We start from the raw sequence: 18,453 nt of genomic DNA, 5'->3' as shown, positions 1-18,453 counted from the left end.
CCCAAGCTACTGATGGATTTGCCACCACTCAGTGCTTCCAAACAGGAACATGCTAGCCGCTCAGCTTCTTTCTCTACTTTGCCAAAGCAAAGATACTAGCCTTTTGATACATATAATAAGGAGTTTTAACTGCAAGCTAGAAAGACCAGAGAATCCAGAGGAGAGGCGAAGAGAACAAAGAAAAAAGTTTTAAAGTTTTTCAGTTACGATTGGATGCTACTGTGGCAAGATTTCCTTCCTCCCTTTTCATTTTTTATTTAGACCATACAAGGAAAAACTAATGACTGCTTGTGTGTCATGTAAGGACTAAAGTTGTTACTGTGGCATTGAAGTAGAAGTTCACATTATCCTTTAAGTAGCTTCCTTGATCTCAAGGGAATACTGTGTGCATGCTGTTTCAAAAAGTAGGGTGATGCTCTAAAACTGAAAGAACAGACTGGGTCTTTTTGGAAGAGGGTTAGGCTTGAGATTGGAGACTTTGTTGCCTGGTAGTATTGCTGGGAGGGTTTATGTTACTCCTCTGTTTCTTCTTTACCAAAGATCACGGAAAGACTTGTGTGGAATGTGGTCAGATTGTGCCGTGGGACCAGGCTGGTCATGTCAGCATAGATAGCCAGTTTTCAAAAGAAGGAAAGAAATGAAATTCAGGGGTGCCTGGGTGGCTCAGTCAGTTGAGCATCTGACTCCTGATTTTAGCTCATGTCATGATCTCACAGTTCAGGAGATGGAGCCCTGTGCTGGGTTCTGCGTGGCTCCAGCAGCGCAGAGCCTGCTTGGGATTCTTTCTCCCTCTCTCTCTGCCCCTCCTCTGTTCACACCTGCACTCTTTCAAAATAAATAAACATTAAAAAAAAAAAAAAATCCTGAGCATTGAGGGAACAAAGCAAAAATGGAAAACTCTTGCCTACAGTGATGTGAGATGTATATAGATGAAGATTCCATTTAGTAAATATAAAAATGTAAGTTGAAATTACACATAAATTGTTTGTCATTGGAAGAAAATTAAAATGCGTATGATGCTGTTTACACTGAAGACATAAGCTGTGCTTTGAGTTTATTTCCAGTATTTGATAAATTGCTTTCGTATTTTTGAGGAGTGTATTTTGGGGATGGAGAAAAACTTTTGTGTTTTCAACCCAACTTCTCTGAACATTGATCAAGTCCATAACTTTGGCTTCATTGAGTCCTTTTTATTCTGATTTCTCAAGCTATAGCAGTAAAGAGATGGGAAGTTACTTTAAAAGATCACATGCTTGTCTCCCTCCTTTAAAAATTTCAGAATACTTATACAAAGAAAATAGAAACAATTGATGACAGTGTTAAAGTTGGCAGGCTGAGCTGAATGCTTGTACAGCTGACCCTTGAAAAACATGGGTTTGAACTTCACATGTCCTTATATGCTATTTTTTTTCAGTGAAGTACTGCACGTTTTTTTGTGTTAATGTTTTCTTTTTTTTCTAGCTTTATTGTAAGAATGTAGTATGTAATGCATACACAAAATAGTGTTAATTGTTATTCATGAGGCTTCTGGTTAACAGCAGGCTATTAGTTAAATTTGGGGAGAGCCAAAAGTTATGTGACTTTTTTACTGCATAGCAGGGTTGATATCTCCAACCCCTGTAGTTGTTCAAGAGTCAGATTATTTATTTTTGCTTTCCTCTCCAAACTCCAATGAAATTAAACGGATTAAAAAGTAAAGGTTTTGAACCCACAGGACAAAGAGAATAGTAGGGAGGATAGTAAGTAGACAACTTAAAACTCTGTAAACTGACTTAATAGGAGAAAAAATGAATTCTGAGCTATCAGCTTGTAAAGCTGAGCGGCAACTTGGTATATAATGCAGAATCCCTGAAAGGCTCAGAAATTGGTAGCATAAGATAAGTGGAGGGGTGGCTCAGTTGGTTGGGCCTCTGACTTCGGCTCAGGTCATGATCTCATGGGTTGTGAGTTTGAGCCCTGCATCGGGCTGTGCTGACAGTTTAGAGCCTGGAGCCTGATTCTGTGTCTCATTCTTTCTCTGCCCCTCCCCCACCTGTGCTGTCTCTCAAAAATAAATAAATGTAAAAAAAAATTAAGTGAAAATGGGGATAAAGGCAAGACTAAAAACAGTTGCTTGAAGTCTGTTTAAAAAGCATTCAGAACACTAGATCTCCCTACTCTGTTCAGACTCCTCCACTGTAGTGGGAGATTGGAGAGGGTGAAGTAATCTGAGTCTGGAAAACATGGGGAATAGATTGTGTGTGTGTTGGGGGGGTGGGGCGCGTGGTGGTGAGTATCCAAGAGAAGGCAATGCAGGAATGTTATTTGCAGACCTGTAGGGAAATACTGAATATTACCTGAAAATCCTAAATGATTATCTCTGTGTAAAAGAAAATAGAGAACGAAAGCAGGGTAGCAAACTGCTGTTTTCATAGCAGAAGTTGTAGAACTAATTGGCTATTCAAGCTTTATTTTTGAAATAAAAACTTTAGGTTAAATTTAAAAATAATACAGATGCAGTTATACACAACAACATGGATTAATCTCAAAAACCTGTTGGGTGAAACAAGCCAGACATGAAAGAAATTTCATTTTAAAATGTACAAAAACAAACCAAACTAATCCATGTTGTTAAAGTCACAGTAGTGGGTGGGTGGGTGTGTGTGTGTGTGGGGGGGCAGGTAGGGCAGGAGGAAGGAGATGGCTAGTGCTGGAAGGGGGCCGCAGAAGACTGCTGAAAATGATCTGGGTGCTTAGCTACTTGGGTGTTTACACTGGGAAAATTCAAGCTATGAACATTTATGACTTACGTACTTTCCTTATGTAGGTTATATTTAATAATACAGGTAATTACACTTTTAGATTACCATGTCATTTATTCACTGAGATTTCTGTTAACAATTCTACATGTATTGAATGAAGCCCATGAGAAAATGTGCAGAAGTTTTTATTTGGTATTTTTATAATGCCTTCTAGAATGGACTGACAAGTTGGGTTTTGAGGATAATTTTTATGCTAACATCTGGTTATTATTTAATATTAAACTACCTTAGTAGGGATTAGCAAACCAAAATGGGTCAAATCCTTCCCGTGGCCTGTTTTGTAGGTCTTTGAGCTTAGAACAGTTTTTTACATTTATTAAAAAAAAAAAAAAATGTGGGAGAGGAAAATGCCAAGAGAAATTATATGTGGCCTACAAAGCCTATAATACTTCTTATCTGGCCCTTTAACTTTGCCAACCATTGTCTTAGAACATAAGAAAATGCCTATTATCCTGAGAGAAAGCCCTTACCTAGAGGCAATACAGGTTTAAAAAAACCCAAAAAACCCAAACCTCAAAAGCCAGCTTCTGAAAATGATTAAAGTAGTATTGTTTTTTAAATTGTAGGGTTTTTTTTTTTTAATGTTTATTTTTGAGAGAGAGTATGAGTGGGGGAGGGGCGGAGAGAGAGGGAGGCAGAATCCGAAGCAGGCTCCAGGCTCTGAGCACCAGAGCCTGATGTGGGGCTCGAACTCATGAGCTGTGAGATCATGACCTGAGCCGAAGTCGGACCCTCAACTGACTAAGCCACCCAGGAGCCCCTTAAATTGTAATTTGGTTAAGGTGGTTAGACTAGTAACAAGGAATTTTCAAACGTGGTTAAGCTTGATTTGTTCCTATCTGTTGCAGGTTGTAGGTGGCCTAGATATCCACAAAAAGATGGTGGTAGATGTGTGACTCTTTCTAAAGAGTACCACCCAACACTTTTGCTTTCTTCTCCATCTCTGAAGATCTGCTCAAGACGTCCAGCAATGCTCTCTGTGTATTTAAATGGAAGTATTTTTCTCTGTGAAGCCACATTTTCCAACACGAGCCTCATGAAGCCAACTAAGTGTTATTGAACTCTTATTCTCTCAATAACTCAGTGTAGCACTTTAAAGTCTGAAGGACAGCAACATGAAAAGAGCATATCAATGTGGTGAAGAAAGGGAAGGGGTTGGCTTTTTAATTTATTTTTCTTCATCTTTTATAACAAGAAAGTATCTATATATACATATGTAAATATTTATATATAGATATATGTAGCTTTCTATATGTGTAGGTTGGCTTTAATTTAATATACTTGATTCAGAAGCAAAATGATAGAGTACAAAAGTGCCAAGCAGAACATAAAACATCCTTACTTTTATTTCACACAGTTTTATATATAGATAGAAAGTTGTACAATTTGAGCCGGGTGTTAGGCCAGCTATTTTCCTTTTCCTGTGCTTTCTCCTTTGAGAGATTGACAAAGCATTTGTTAACGTCCTATTACTTACCTTAATTACATTTTTGTAACAGAGCAGTCTGTAATTTTCTTTATACCTATGAATAGATTTCCAGGGACTAGGTCTCAATGCAGCTCTGCTGCATCTCTGCCTGAGGAGAAAGTACAGTGCAGTGCTGCCGCCAAGAGCTCCTCCTTGTGTTCCGGCAGGAACCGCACCAAGCTCACGGCTGCTTCGTGGTTACTTCTGAACGAGGAGCCATTTTCCTTTCTTAAATGTCCCTGAGTTAAATGTAAGTTACCAGTTGTGGAAAGGCCGGAAGCTATCTGAGGCAATCACGATTTATTTTAAGACATTACTCAATGAAGAATACCTGAAGTAATCATGGACTACTTAGGATATCCATTCATTTGTTTCATTACATGGGTAACAGTTTGTCATTAAACTTCTGTTTGAACCGTAAATTTCTTTTCCGTTTCAGAAGACTTACAGTTAATCTGAAAAATTGGTGATATTTAATGTGCATGTACATATCTAAACACCCAGATTGGTGATTTAAATGGAAGAAGTCTTTTTAATCTCTGTATGCCACAGAAGAGCAAAATTGTATCAAAATTTATACCTCTCCTGTTTCTTTACCACAAGGCATAGAGAGTGCATGGTGGTTTTCTTTCTTGATTTGCCCATATTTGTAATGGATGATAACTGAAGAAATGTGTGATATAAAAGTAGTGTATCATGTTCCACCACTTGATATTATCCCTTCCCTTTTCTGCAAAGGTACTATTGGCTGGAAGAGAACATTTTGGTTAGCTTTCTAGGAAAGTAGTCTTCCCCTATGTAGTTTTTCTAGAAAACCAGTTTCATAATCATGAGTGGAAAAGGGCAGGTTGAATCAAAGTAAATGAATCTTAAATTGGGCACGCCTGCCTGCCATCGCTGTTCCTTCAACTGAGTGCTGCACATCATGGGCTCTGTCTGTGAGAGAAAAATCCCGGTGCTTGGTGTCTTTGCATGACATGGAGTTTTGCATGTAGATCAATTTAAAATGTACCTCTTGTTTACATAATTTGCATAATTTTAAAAGATAATGTTGCCAAACTTTGGAAATGTTAATGTTCAAACTGAGAATCTCCACTACATGTAACTTTCTTCCTCTGGATCAGTACGTGGCTTATAATCCCAGCCAGTGGTTTGATCTGTTCCAGTGTCAACTGCCATGTGCTCTGCTTCAAGGGGGAACTAGTCTTTTGTGAATTTTTTGTACATAAGTATTTGTTACAAATATTTTAGCAAATGCTTTCTATTTCTCTTGCTTGTGCATATCTTGGCTGGCGTTACAGAAAAATAGTGCAAACATATTTCCTTACTGGGGAATGAGGGTTTTTGTTTTTTTTTTTTTTCTTTTTCTTTTTTAGTGGGGGTGGGGGAGGGGTTTATGTTGAATGTTTAGTTTTTTCTTCTGCATGAAACGTCATGTTGTGGGATCTTTAGAAAACTTCATACTGTATGAATAAGAAAATAAAATATTTGAAACTTGCTTGAGTGTACTCACAGTCATCTTTGTTGGGCTCCCACAGCCATTAGGTAGTGTTTTGTCCATTAGGTAGTCTTTTTTTCATTCTTTTGATTTAAAAAAAAAAATGGTAAATTGATGTTTGGTATTTGACTATAGGCCATAAGATAAATCTGCTTTATCACTGGTTAAAAACACAAGTCATTACAAGGACCTACAAAGCCTTTCCTCATTATGCCTTTACTACTTACCCTTCTTCTGCTTCCAGCTGTCTTCGCCTCCTGTGGTTCCTGGATCTTTGGGCTTACTTCTGCTGTGGGCCTTTGTATGGTCTCCCCTGCCAGATCCTGCACAGCTAATGCCTCCAAGTCTGTTCAAATATGTCCTGGCTCCCAACGATGTTCCTGGCCATCCCACGTAAACATATTACACCCGTGTCTCCTTTCCCCCCCCCCCCCCTTTTTTCCCCCCCTCTTCCGTTGCATTTCCCCTCTGATGACAGAACTTACTTGGGTATTTTGTACATCTGTCTTCCCTGGTTACCGAAATAAAACGAAAACTCCACAAGGGCATTCATTCCTATTTCTGTTCATTGTTCACTGACAGCCTCACTTGTCTAGAATTCCATCTACCTCTTAGCGTTAGCTCATTAAATACTTAATGAAGGATTATTTAAACAGGCAGGCATTAGTTAAAACAACCTCTTACATTTGCAGAACATCATAGTCTTGGTAAAAACGTTCTTTTACCATTTTTCACCTTTACTACCTCGAAGAAATATGCCCAAACACTGGTCTGGCTACTTTAAGTGTTTATTTGAAAAATAAAGTTCTTTCTTCACCATCAACTTTGTGATGTTTTTAATTTTATAAACTACAAAATAGGTACAAAGGCTAGCTAGCCTACCTTTGTTCACTGCAGTTATCTTTGAACTGCTGCTTCTATGATTCTAAAAAACCCACATACTACCCAGTATTAAGGGTCATGATTCAGAGCAGTTTTGTGCGATTTTTTTAATTACACTCCATAGACAAGAAATGTTTATAAATTTATAAAAAGTTATAAATTTATAAATAAGTTGATAAGTTCATACAGTACTGTTTATACCAGAAGTTTCCCTCCTAGAAGAATCATAAACAATGCAAATCTTTTATTGAAAATGAAGTAATAAATTATAGTTAATGTGTAAGTATAGTGTGCCAAATTCAGATATGGAAATTATCCTCAAAGTTGCTGTATTACCAAACCTTTCCTTTCTGTTTATGCTTCTGGCTGTGAGAACAGAAGTGATGAAGGCTTAGAGTGACTGGAATACTCTTCACATGGTTTCTTGTGACCACATGTGGAGGAGAAGGCTTTTTCTCTAGAGTCCAAAGACAAGATAAAAAGTCTCTTGATTTGAAATCAGAACCGATCTGCTGCTCTGCTAGCCACGGCTCGGATATTGCCATAAACCTTTGATGGAGGATTTCCTGCAGAGGAAAATAAACGTTATCTCTACAAATATACCCACATACAGAAGCTACATGGAAAGCAGTCTACAACTCTAAAAAGAACATTTTCCAGCGGATCGCTCTTAAGCCAACAAAAGAACTGTAAACCATACCCAGATATCCTCCAAAAACATTTTAAATCCTGAGTCAAAGGCACCAACCTGATTCAAAAAGAAGCTGGTCAATCAGATCTGGGCACTGATGGAAAATCCCATCTAGAGCAAGCTACTACAATCCTGTAACTCTTAACAGAAGCTAACGGACTTTGCTGCACAGCTTGAAAATAGGACTAAGTGTGTCAATTAAATTGACTAATGGTGACCAGCAGCTTTTTTTTGTTGAAACCTAAAACATGTTGCCTACTATTCTGGAAGGGCTTTTCACTGCACCTCAGGGGAAAGCAGCAAAGATTTAAGCAATATAATCCAACAAACCCTTTGTCTTCTCTAGCAAACAGAATCCAAGCAAAAATACTCCTTTTTTCTTTAGGTCCACATTTGCCAACCCCCATTTCTACTTGCTATCTTTAACATTACCCTTCACCTACACTGATTTGCAAATGTGGTTTGAGTTCTAAATTCCCTATTCTTTTCTTTCCAGAGAATACACCCAAGGAATAAATTGCTGTTACCCAGGATAAGGTTGCAAATGGCAGTTCTTGCCATCTTGATGTTTTGGAAAGAGCCAAGGATGTGAACTTTCCTGCAAGAGAGAATGTGAGACAAGTTAGCAACAAAAAGCATTTCCTTAATGAAGCCCCCTAATCCAGAAACTTCGGGAAATCATGACAGATACAGATCTCTAAAGAAGGTGGTGATGGCTGCACAACTCTAAATGCACTAAAAACCACTCTGAAGGGGAATATTATGGTAATGTAAATTATATCCCAATAAAAATCAGGAAAAAAAACTTTAAGAAACCAAGAATTTAAGATTCTTAGTTAATGATGGTTACTAACAAATGAGTGCCTTCTATGTGCTGTGTATGCCTTTATGTGTTCCCATTCATTTAAATTTTTTTTAATTTTTGAGAGAGAGGGGGGGAGAGAGACACCAGGGGAGGAATACAGAGAGAGAGGGGGAGACACAGAATCCAAAGACAGGCTCCAGGCCTGAGCTGTCAGCACAGAGCCCAATGTGGGGCTTGAACCCATGAACCGTGAGATCATAACGCAAGCCGAAGCTGGATGCTTAACGGACTGAGCCACCCAGGTGCCCCTATGTGTTCACATTTAATCCTTACAGGAGCTTTATTAGGTAATTTACTCCCATTTTACAAATGTGGAAAATTTACAAGAATTAAAAAAAAAAAAACAAAAACCCTGTCCAAGATTACACACTGGCAGAGGTGGGATTATAAAGTACCCACAAATGCAAGTAACGCTGTACTTAATCAAAATATTTGGGTTTCAACTGCAAAGCTTTCTAAAGGTTATCTAAGTTTAGGGGCGCCTGGCTGGCTCAGTTGGTTAAGCGTCCGACTTCAGCTCAGGTCACGATCTCGCGGTCTGTGGGTTCGAGCCCGCGTCAGGCTCTGGGCTGATGGCTCGGAGCCTGGAGCCTGCTTCCGATTCTGTGTCTCCCTCTCTCTCTGCCCCTGCCCCGTTCATGCTCTGTCTCTCTCTGTCTCAAAAATAAATAAAACGTTTAAAAAAAAATAAAAATAAAAATAAATAAAGGTTATCTAAGTTTCTTTATTCATAGGGTCATTCAGACCCTTCTAATGGGTATTCCTGGCTGACTGACTCAAACAAGATGGACAACATAGTTTTGTCTTTTTGAGCCCATCTTTCAAAAAACAGCAGTAAACTGACACCAAAATTGGCAGTGGGAACACCAAGAGGAACCCTCTTGCCCAGACAGACTCAGGCATTTCTGAAATTGGGGTAAAAGTGAAAGTCTGTTCAAGATGATCCTCCGATTTTCTTCCCTACTCCGTGGAATCAGGCAACCACCCACTGTAACGGGCAAAATTATGGGGGTGGGGGTTGTTCCCTGGAAAAGGTAAAAGACATGATGTCTGGACCAGGGGTACCAGGTACAGTTGAAGTAGGAGTACCATGTTAAAAACAGGGGCATGTCAAAGCAAATATTTGCACACAGATTGTTGAGACCTCCAGCTGTCTTCCATAACCAGGCTTCAAAGTCTGGCAGGAAAGAGCCTGGAGAATGCTTCTCTGGGGAACCTGCCCTGCCCAATAAAGAAAGACTAAAAGAGACATTAGGGCTTCCTCAAAGAAAACAGCCTGGCAGTAACCCTGAGTGAAGCCTACAGTCAACCAGCATTACCCCCTCAGGCCCCTGTGAGCTCAGGGCTTCCAGTCTGCTCTTTACTGCCTCACACATACAGCAAACACTGAGGATCACCAGAATCCGAGAAGACCATCTAATACAAAAAGTAGAAGTTACAACCAGCAAGGTGAAGAAAGCATTACAGAAACAGAGGCTGTGGGGAGAAAAAAGTGAAAACCGCAAAAACAAAACAAAATCAAGTCAGCAAGATCAGAAAAGCCATTTCATGTACCCATGAATCAACAGCAGGATGTTAAGAAAACTAAACATAAGGATTAGAAGACAGAGTTACAGAAAGGAATTCCAGATAGGGTGTGGGAAAAAAAAGGAAAGCCAAAACGATTCAAGAAAAAGAAATTTCTAAAATTTCATTATAGCAAATGAGTTTCTAATTTGAAAGGGTCCAGTACGATGAATAAAAACAGACCCACACTAACACATATCACTATGAAATTTCGGAACACAATGGATTAAGAAGATAGTACAACTCCCAGATAGGAAGCTAAAATAATCAGATATCAAAATGTTTTTGGACTTCTCAACAGCAACACTGAAAGCCAGGATGTAGCAATGTCTCCAGAGTTCTGAACAAACTGTATAGTTGGCCAGCAGCCAGGACATCTTCAAAATAAGATCTCAAAAAATGTTCTTCCTATGCTAATAAGCTTGCTTCTGGACTATCTACAGCACCAAAGTAAAGAGTACTCGGGGGTGGGTGAAATGAGTGAAGAGGGTCAAACAGCACAAAACAGCATATAAATTCCAGTTATAAAATAAGTCCCAGAATGTAATGTAGAGCATGTCAGCGATAGTCAATAATACTGTGCTACAAGCAAAGCTGCTGAGAGTAAATCTTAGAAATTATCACACAAGAAAAAACAAATTTGTAACTGTGTTGATGAACAGATGTTAATAGACTTACTGTGATCATTTTGCAATATATACAAGTATCAAAGAAGAAAAAAAACCCCACAAGTACTCAAAAAGAATCCAACACCAAGGGATTCAAATAGCAAAGGGGCAAAGCTGAAAGGAGAACCCAGGATGCCAGCTGGGTGCCAGGCAGAGAGGGTACCAGTGTTTCTGAAAAAGAAGGATCCAGGAGGGATTTCTCAAACGTTTGCTAAATCCAGATACACCAAGGGGAGATACAACAGCAGACAGCTTTTTAACTGAATTTTACTGAATATTAAGAAAGCACACAGGTAAGGAATTATTTTTTCAAGTGAAAACAGAATTGTAAAGGACAGAGGAATCACAGTATATCACCTGGTTCGGCTGATGATACACTGAGCAGAGATTCTGTACTCAGGGAATACTGAACACCAGTCTTACAGCACCCCCAGTTTATGGGGGACATAGGGAGAAGCAAACTGGATGTGAGAAGGCTTGAGTACAGGGGGTGGAGGTGGGGAGAGGGATGAAAGAAACCTAAATTTTCATCTTTCATGGTAGAAAGTCAACAGTGAATCTGGAAAAAAAAAATCAAGCTGGTATATAAACAAGATATTTGAAAATACGGGCATAAATAGTTTAAAATTGGCTAAAAGATTTGAAACTGGTTCCTCTGAGGAAGGGGAAATGGAAGTAGGTGGTAGAAATTTGGGGCTTGCTCAAAGATGTGTATGTTTGATAAAAATAAAAATTCTTTACAATAGAGCAGAAAGATGAGGAAATAGAGAAAGCAAGAATACTTGAAGTGTGAGTAGTTGTGCTCCCAAAGTAACGAGGCAAGATCTGAATGGAATGCAGGTCTCAGGACATATAGGCAACATTATTTGCCATCTGATATACTGAATATATTTGGAATAGTTTTTAGTTTATCGTGCTCACGTTATACTGTATTTTACGAGATTATCGACAACTCATCAAAAACAACACAGGTGCATGTTAGTCCACCTTACGGTTATATCATAATTAATATAAGTTGTTGAACGTGTGGATTTCCAATTAGTCTATTTATATTGAAAACTCAAGATAGTGCATTTCTTTGATTTCAGGTAGTATGTAATTCGGTTTGTAACAAAAATACAAAAACAAAAAGTTATTCAATAATAGCAACACTATTCATAATAACCCCAAACTGAAAACAGCCCAACTGTGAATGGATAAACAAAATGCAACACACCCATATAATTAGTACTTGGCAATAAAAAGGAATTACTGACACACCCAACAAAATGGAGAGACTCAAAACAGCATGCTAATTATAAGACACTATACAACAAAGACCACATACTGTGTATGTCCATTCATAGAAATTTCTAGAAAAGGCAAAACTACAACAGAAAGTAGATCAGGGACTCCTAGGTGGCTCAGTTGGTTAAGCATCAAATTTTGACTCAGGTCATGATCTCACAGTTTGTGAGTTCAAGCCCTGCATTGGGCTCTCATCAGGCTCTGTTGAGCCAGCTTCGGATCCTCTGTAAGCACCTCCCCGCCGCCCCCATCGGTACCCCTCCCCAGCTCTAACCTGGCATGCTCACTCTCTCTCACAAACAAACATAAAAAAAAAAAAAAAAAAAAAAAAAAAGAAAGAAAGTAGATTAGTGATTGCCTGGGATGAGGTGGGATCATAGGACTACAGATCTGCCCCAAAACTCACTGAACATCATACTAATAGAGGTAATTTTGGGGGGATGTAAATCATACTGCAATAAAGCTGTTAAAAAAGCTAGTTCAATAGTGCATTTTAAGGTGACACAAATATGCTTAAAATTTAACACAACACAGTACCCATAATTTGATTACCAAATCAGTTACATTTTTAGATTTCTAAATTAACAAAGTTTTTAGGGCTACATAGGATACTTTCAAATGTGGTATACATTTCAAAACATTTTAAAATTCCTAGTTCAAAAAAAGCTTTCCTCATGGCTCCATACTCCCAACTGCAGGTTCACGTCACAAAGATCAAAATTACAATACACCTGTCTTCCAGTAAGAGGGCCACCAACGTGGTATTACCATTAACCCTCGAGTGTAAAACAGAGTCTAAAATTTAGATTCTAAATTACAGTGAGCCCTGAGTTTAGAGCAAAGACAGTATGATTTTAAATTAAAATTATTTCTGGGTTTAGCAGCAGGCAGATCCCTCCTCCTCTCAGTCAACTGCTTCATTCCCCAACTTCATGGCATTATATAATCTGCGAGCCATCTGCCAGTAACCCCGACCCAGCACTGCAGCAGCATCAACCCCCGACAGGGCTAATCCCAGCTTGACTTCCTGCACCCTTACTTTAAGCCTGTCTCATCTTCTTTCTGTTCAGATAGCTGCTCTCTAGTTTTTCATCCAATGTGCAACACTCTCCGTCCTTTTAGGGAGGACCTTTCCATGTAATTCTAAATTATTTACAAACTATCTACATATAATTCTTTAAAAAGAAAGTCACAAGGGCATTTAAAACACCTACTCTTTGCCCTCTCCTACTGATTAAAGAGTCCCCTAAGATTCTACTGAAATCTTCATGCGTCACGTAACTTCTTTTAATAGTAATTCTAAACATTTCCTTTATTGCTGAGAAAAAAGCTAAAATTTCTAAGATCTTCTCAACCTACTTAATCTGCTTTCAAAGTAACTATGTATTTCATTCAGAACCATATACTGACAAAGATTCAGTGGCAACATAATGGATAAAATACAATCTTTATAGCTTCTTGAAACCAGCAAAAGATCAAATATAAATTATGACAATAATTTTCTCAAGATCAGATACTTACACATCAGCCAAAACTATCCGCGTCCGTGTCACATTCTCTATGGTGAATTTGGTTTTTCCTCCTTTGCCAGCGATTCTTCCTATTGCTCTTGACAGGTGGTCTCCCTTTAGGGGCTTCACTAAATTAAAGGAGCGAGACCTCAGGAGGCAAGCCATTCCAGTAGACCACCCACTCCATAATGAAGTTTAATCACTAACTAAATTTCCCTACTAAAAGACACAAAACATATATTGTGTATTTTTAAAACCTGCTAGTAATACAGGTCAAATGATGCTATTAGAAAGCTAAGAGACACATACGATACAAAATCAGCAATACAAAAGTACAATAATAATAGGAAAAGACCATCATACACTCACCATCTGTAATTTCAAAGGACTCTAGGAAGAGGTCATCCAACCTAATGAGGGCAACTGCATCCTACAACATAAAAATAAATGCTGTGGAGCCCTTCATTTAGATACCTGAGAATGACTATTAAGTTAAAATTCACCAACTGTAGACCTAGAAAACCCCCAAATTTTTTTTCGAAAAAGCCCAAATCCATTGAAACATTCATATTATGTTTAAGCCCCTATTTCAGATGTCATGAAATCACTCACCTCTACCTGAAACCCAAGAATAAAGGCTTTCACAAAATCAGCTGCTTTTGTCAGAGCACTAACATCCTTGGTTTCTTTACAAGTCTGTTAAAAAAAAAGGTACAAATTAAGATTGGAGATAATATTCCAACAAAACACGAGGACTGACCTTCCCCATTATTAAAATTTCCTTTACCACCACCCTTCCCCAATATATTCTCTACGACCCAGTTTTTGGTGATAGATCAGCACTACATTTAATTTACCCAAAATCTATAAAGAACTTATCAAACTTAACATCCAAGAAACAAACAACCCAGTTAAGAAATGGGCAGAAGACATGAATAGACACTTTTTCAAAGAAGACATCCACGTGGCTGACAAGATACATGAAAAGATGCTCAACATTGCCCATCACCAGGGAAATACAAATCAAAACCATGATGAGATACAACCTCACACCTGTCAGAATGACTAATATTAACAATAAGAAACAACAGGTGTTGGTGAGGATACAGAGAAAGGGGAACCCTCTAGCACTCCTGGTGGGAATCAAACTGGTACAGCCACTCTGGAGAACAGTATGGAGATTCCTCAAAAAACTAAAAATAGGGGCACCTGGGTGGCTCAGTCGGTTAAGCGTCCGACTTCAGCTTAGGTCATGATCTCACAGTTCATGAGTTCGAGCCCTGCGTCGGGCTCTGTGCTGACAGCCTGGAGCCTGCTTCAGATTCTGTGTCTCCCTCTCTCTCTGCCCCTCCCCCACTCACACACACACACACTCTCTCTCTCTCAAAAATAAACATTAAAAAAAAAAAAAATCCTAAAAATAGAACTACCTTATGATCCAGCAAGTGTACTACTAGGTATTTACTCAAAGGATACAAAAATACATATTTGAAGGTGTACATGCACCCCAATGTTTACAGCAGCAATATCAGTAATAGCCAAACTATGGAGAGAGCCCAAAGGTTCATCGACTGATAAGTGGATAAAGAAGATGTGGTGTGTGTGTGTATATATATATATATATGTGTGTGTGTGTATATATATATATATGTATATATATATATACACACACAATGGAAGAGGGGTGCCTGAGTGGCTCAGTAGGTTAAAACGTCTGACTCTTGATTTTAGCTCCAGTCATGATCTCACAGTTCATGAAATCTAGCCCCATGTGGGGTTCTGTGCTAACAGCGTGGAGCCTACTTGGGATTTTCTCTGTCTTTGCCCCTGTCCCACTCACACGCGTGCTCCCTCTCTCAAAATAAATAAATAAAAAAAATGGGATGGAACATTACTCAGCCATCAGAAATAATGAAATCTTGCTATTTGCAACAATGCAGACGGAGCTAGAATCTATTATGTTAAGTGAGAAAAGTCAATCAGGGAAAGGCAAAATACCATGATTTCATTCATATGTAGAATTTAAGAAACAAAACAGATGAACATATGGGAAGGGGAGGAGAGAAGAGAAGGAAACAAACCACAAGAAACTCTTAATAAATAATAGAGAACAAGTTGCCTGAGGGTTGATGGAGGGAGGTGGGTGGGAGATGGGATAGATAGGTGATGGGCATTAAGGAGGGTACTTGTTATGATGAGTACTAGGTATTGTATGAAAGTGACAAATCACAGAATTCTACTCCTGAAACCAATATTACTCTATATGTTAACTAAAATTTAAATTAAAAAATAATAACTTGCAAAACAAAATGCTCCCAGCTTTACCGCTGGGTAGTTCCATCCTGCCAAATGACTACACTCCATGAGCGATCTCACTCTGGGGTAAACTGCAAGATTCCCTCTGGCACAGCCCAGACGCCCACACGCTGAGGGACCTCTGACCCTGGTCTATCCCGTCAATGCCCAGGCTGGTCCTCTTCTTCCTCAATGCATGCAGTCTTCCTGGGAGTTCTGATCTAATCTCCTGACTTCAACTGTCATTATATACTGATGTTTCTCAAAGCACTAACTCCACTACTAACTACCAAAAATGATTTAAGCATGGATCTTTTCCTCAAAGGCTTTACTGGATAATTGCAGAAATAGCTGCTATTCATAAAATTCCTACCACTGAAAATGACATGCATTGCAAAGGTGCTTTACATACAGCAGCTCTAACCTTCATGTCAACCTTGAGTATTAATATAAAAACCTTTACATTTGAGAAAACTAAAGTACTAAAATGTGAAAAAGGTAGAATTCCAATACAGGTCTGATTCCAAAATTGTCACTTCTATTCTCCCACACAGACTCACAATTTAGTTGAGACCACATATTTGACAAATTTAAAACTCTACAAGGTTGTGTAATGGCACATTTAAAATCAGACCCCAGTTCCAATCCTGTATGTGACCTTGGGCAAGTCCCCTTCTTGCTGCAGGTCTTAAGTTTTCTCATTTGTAAAATAAAAAGGTCAGAGTGGGAGGTCCTGAAGGCCCCCCCCAATCAAGATTCACTTATTAGTGAATGAACTTTGACTAACATACTCTCTTTTTTTTAAATGTTTGTTTATTTTTGAGAGAGAGAGTGTGTGAGTAGGGGAGGGGCAGAGAGAGAGGGAGACAGAGGATCCAAAGCGGGCTCTGTACTGTTAGCACAGAACTAACAGGGGTCAAACCCACGAGCCCTGAGATGATGACCTGGGCTGAAGTCAGATGCTTTAACCAACTAAGCCACCCAGGGGCCCCAACTAACATACTCCTTTGACCCTCAGTTTCCTCATATCTAAATGATGGGGATTTGTTAAGTACTTCACAGGGCTGTCCTAAAGGTTAATATGATGTGGTGCGTGCTAAAGCACCACTACGTTTATGGCCTCCGGCAGGACCAACAAGTGTGAGTGGAATCCAAACTAATGCTGCTGGGACATGTGACAGCCAAGCACAGCAAGAGTGTAGGCTCTGAAGAGACGACTGCAACACAGGCCAATCCTAAAGGAGAAAGCTCTTGAGCTGGATTCTGAAAGATGACTGGGATTGAGGCAGGAAAAAAAAAAAGAGTACAGAGGAGAGGGCCTTCTTCAGAGAGCAAAGCCCCCGATAGTATGGACATAAATATGTTCAAAGAGATGGTGAGATGAGTTAGGACTTAATTCCTACTTAAAAGGCAGGTTAGGTCAAAACACAGCTTTTGCCCTTCAGAGATTTTGAAGACACTAGGATATCATAGTAAAAGCAGTGTGGTCCGGGGCACTGGCACACAGGAAGGGGTGGTGAAAGGAGATCTAAAGCAACGAAGCAAGGGAAACCCTTAAGGAAACAAGGTGTTCTCACACAAAGCTACAAAAACCTGCATGAAAGTGACAATGAGAACAAAGAGGAGTTCTACCGCCAAGTTCTAGATTTTAAACTTTATCAACTCTTCAGAGCTGTGCATCTGCTTTACTGCATTATTCTAGCTCAACATGAGTCTATACCAGTCCTGATGACGGTATAAGAACCCTCAAAACAGAAGATAGAATTAATTTTGGTTATTGACTCTAATACGAAACTGGCACCCAGGAAAAGAAGACCAAAGTCAATATTAACTTTCAAACTGACACCATGAAATGAATATATATGTGTGTGTACAAGTATGTACTTTTGTTCCTTATTTACATACTTCTGTTTATGACAACCTCTTTACTCCACCTTTTCTCATTTCAACACAGAACACATCATAAAATACATGTACAGGCATGGCCAGTATTTTGGTCTGACCTTAGGCCCACCTTATGAATTCAACTAATATACATGTTGAATGCAAACTTCAAAGACATTCAAGAAGTTCCAGCTCACTGTACTATTTTAGAAAACTGCATGACGACCGTTTAACAAAACAACTCCCACTAAGGAAAGCCTATTCACTCCTTTTCATCCCTGTAGGAGAGAGAAGCCCTAATATATTTGGAAGTGGTTGACATTCTCCTTACCCTGATCTCTACATTCCTCGATTTCAAGTTAAAGCGTATCTGAAGTCCCAAATGTTCTACAACAGGAGTAAATATCTTCATCCAGTTTTCTTTTAATGGCGTGTATCTGTTAGCTGGGACCGGAATTTTCCTTGTTTCTTCTTTCCCACTCTACAATAAAAGAATACACAACTCGGGAGATGTCTCGAAGGATGGAGACGGGCATTGCAAAATGACAGCTCTTCCCCAAAAAGATTTAATTGAACGAATTAAACTTCGTTCAGGAGAGTCGTTTCTCTAAGAACCCCACTACGGAAGAGCCCCAGCAGTTTTAACACCACCCAGAGGCCACCGGCTTGGCCCAACTTTGGCCCCGGCCTCATTCCTCACCCACGGTCCCCGCTAGTACCAAGAATCCATCCCCAGCGAGGGGCGGGAAAACGGGCCTCTTCGCGGGCCGGGCCTCCTCTGTGTCCATGCGGGCCGCGTCCCCGCCCTCCCCCGCCGCGGACAGCTGCTCAGCCTGCCGTTTCTTCGCCCGCCGGCCACCCTTGCGGGTGACTTGGGTGAAGCCGTCCTCGGCCCCCGCGCTCTGGGCCTCCATCTGCGTTTCCATCCCCAGGAATCTCCAGCCCCAACATGTGCTTCCGGCCAGAACGCGAGCACCGCTGCAATGCGCAGGCGCACCTCTCAGGGTCCGGCGTCCGCCAACCAGCCCCAGGGCTCC

The 18,453-nt window shown here is 39.7% G+C and overlaps 2 protein-coding genes across 7 annotated transcripts in view; one reads left to right on the top strand and one right to left on the bottom strand.

Annotated features, from left to right (window-relative positions):
- PPP3R1 (protein phosphatase 3 regulatory subunit B, alpha) overlaps positions 1-5,767 on the top strand; it is a 73,117-nt gene extending 67,350 nt beyond the window's left edge. For all 5 annotated transcript variants that reach the window (XM_049651569.1, XM_049651568.1, XM_049651571.1 and 2 more), the window contains one exon: positions 3,650-5,767. In XM_049651569.1, coding sequence (XP_049507526.1) covers positions 3,650-3,697 — 48 coding nt within the window. In that variant the 3' untranslated portion in view covers positions 3,698-5,767. The remainder of the gene's footprint in view (positions 1-3,649) is intronic.
- Positions 5,768-6,878: 1,111 nt separating this feature from the next.
- PNO1 (partner of NOB1 homolog) lies at positions 6,879-18,425 on the bottom strand. 2 transcript variants are annotated; one of them, XM_049651566.1, is made up of 7 exons: positions 18,136-18,423; positions 17,748-17,897; positions 13,850-13,933; positions 13,607-13,667; positions 13,248-13,365; positions 7,868-7,938; positions 6,879-7,215 (listed from the first exon to the last, which is right to left on the bottom strand). In XM_049651566.1, exons 1-7 carry the CDS (start codon positions 18,340-18,342, stop codon positions 7,148-7,150), a joined length of 759 nt encoding a protein of 252 aa, XP_049507523.1. In that variant the 5' UTR covers positions 18,343-18,423; the 3' UTR covers positions 6,879-7,147. The 2 variants fall into 2 exon arrangements, with proteins under 2 accessions (XP_049507523.1, XP_049507522.1); XM_049651565.1 differs by lacking the exon at positions 6,879-7,215 and having other exon boundaries at positions 7,286-7,938; positions 18,136-18,425.
- Positions 18,426-18,453: the final 28 nt, after the last annotated feature.

This window comes from Panthera uncia (genome assembly GCF_023721935.1).
Source record: "Panthera uncia isolate 11264 chromosome A3 unlocalized genomic scaffold, Puncia_PCG_1.0 HiC_scaffold_11, whole genome shotgun sequence".
In the NCBI taxonomy this organism is placed as follows: Eukaryota; Metazoa; Chordata; class Mammalia; order Carnivora; family Felidae; genus Panthera; species Panthera uncia.
Note: the sequence above shows the minus strand (reverse complement) of the source record. Positions and strands in the feature narration are given on the sequence as shown.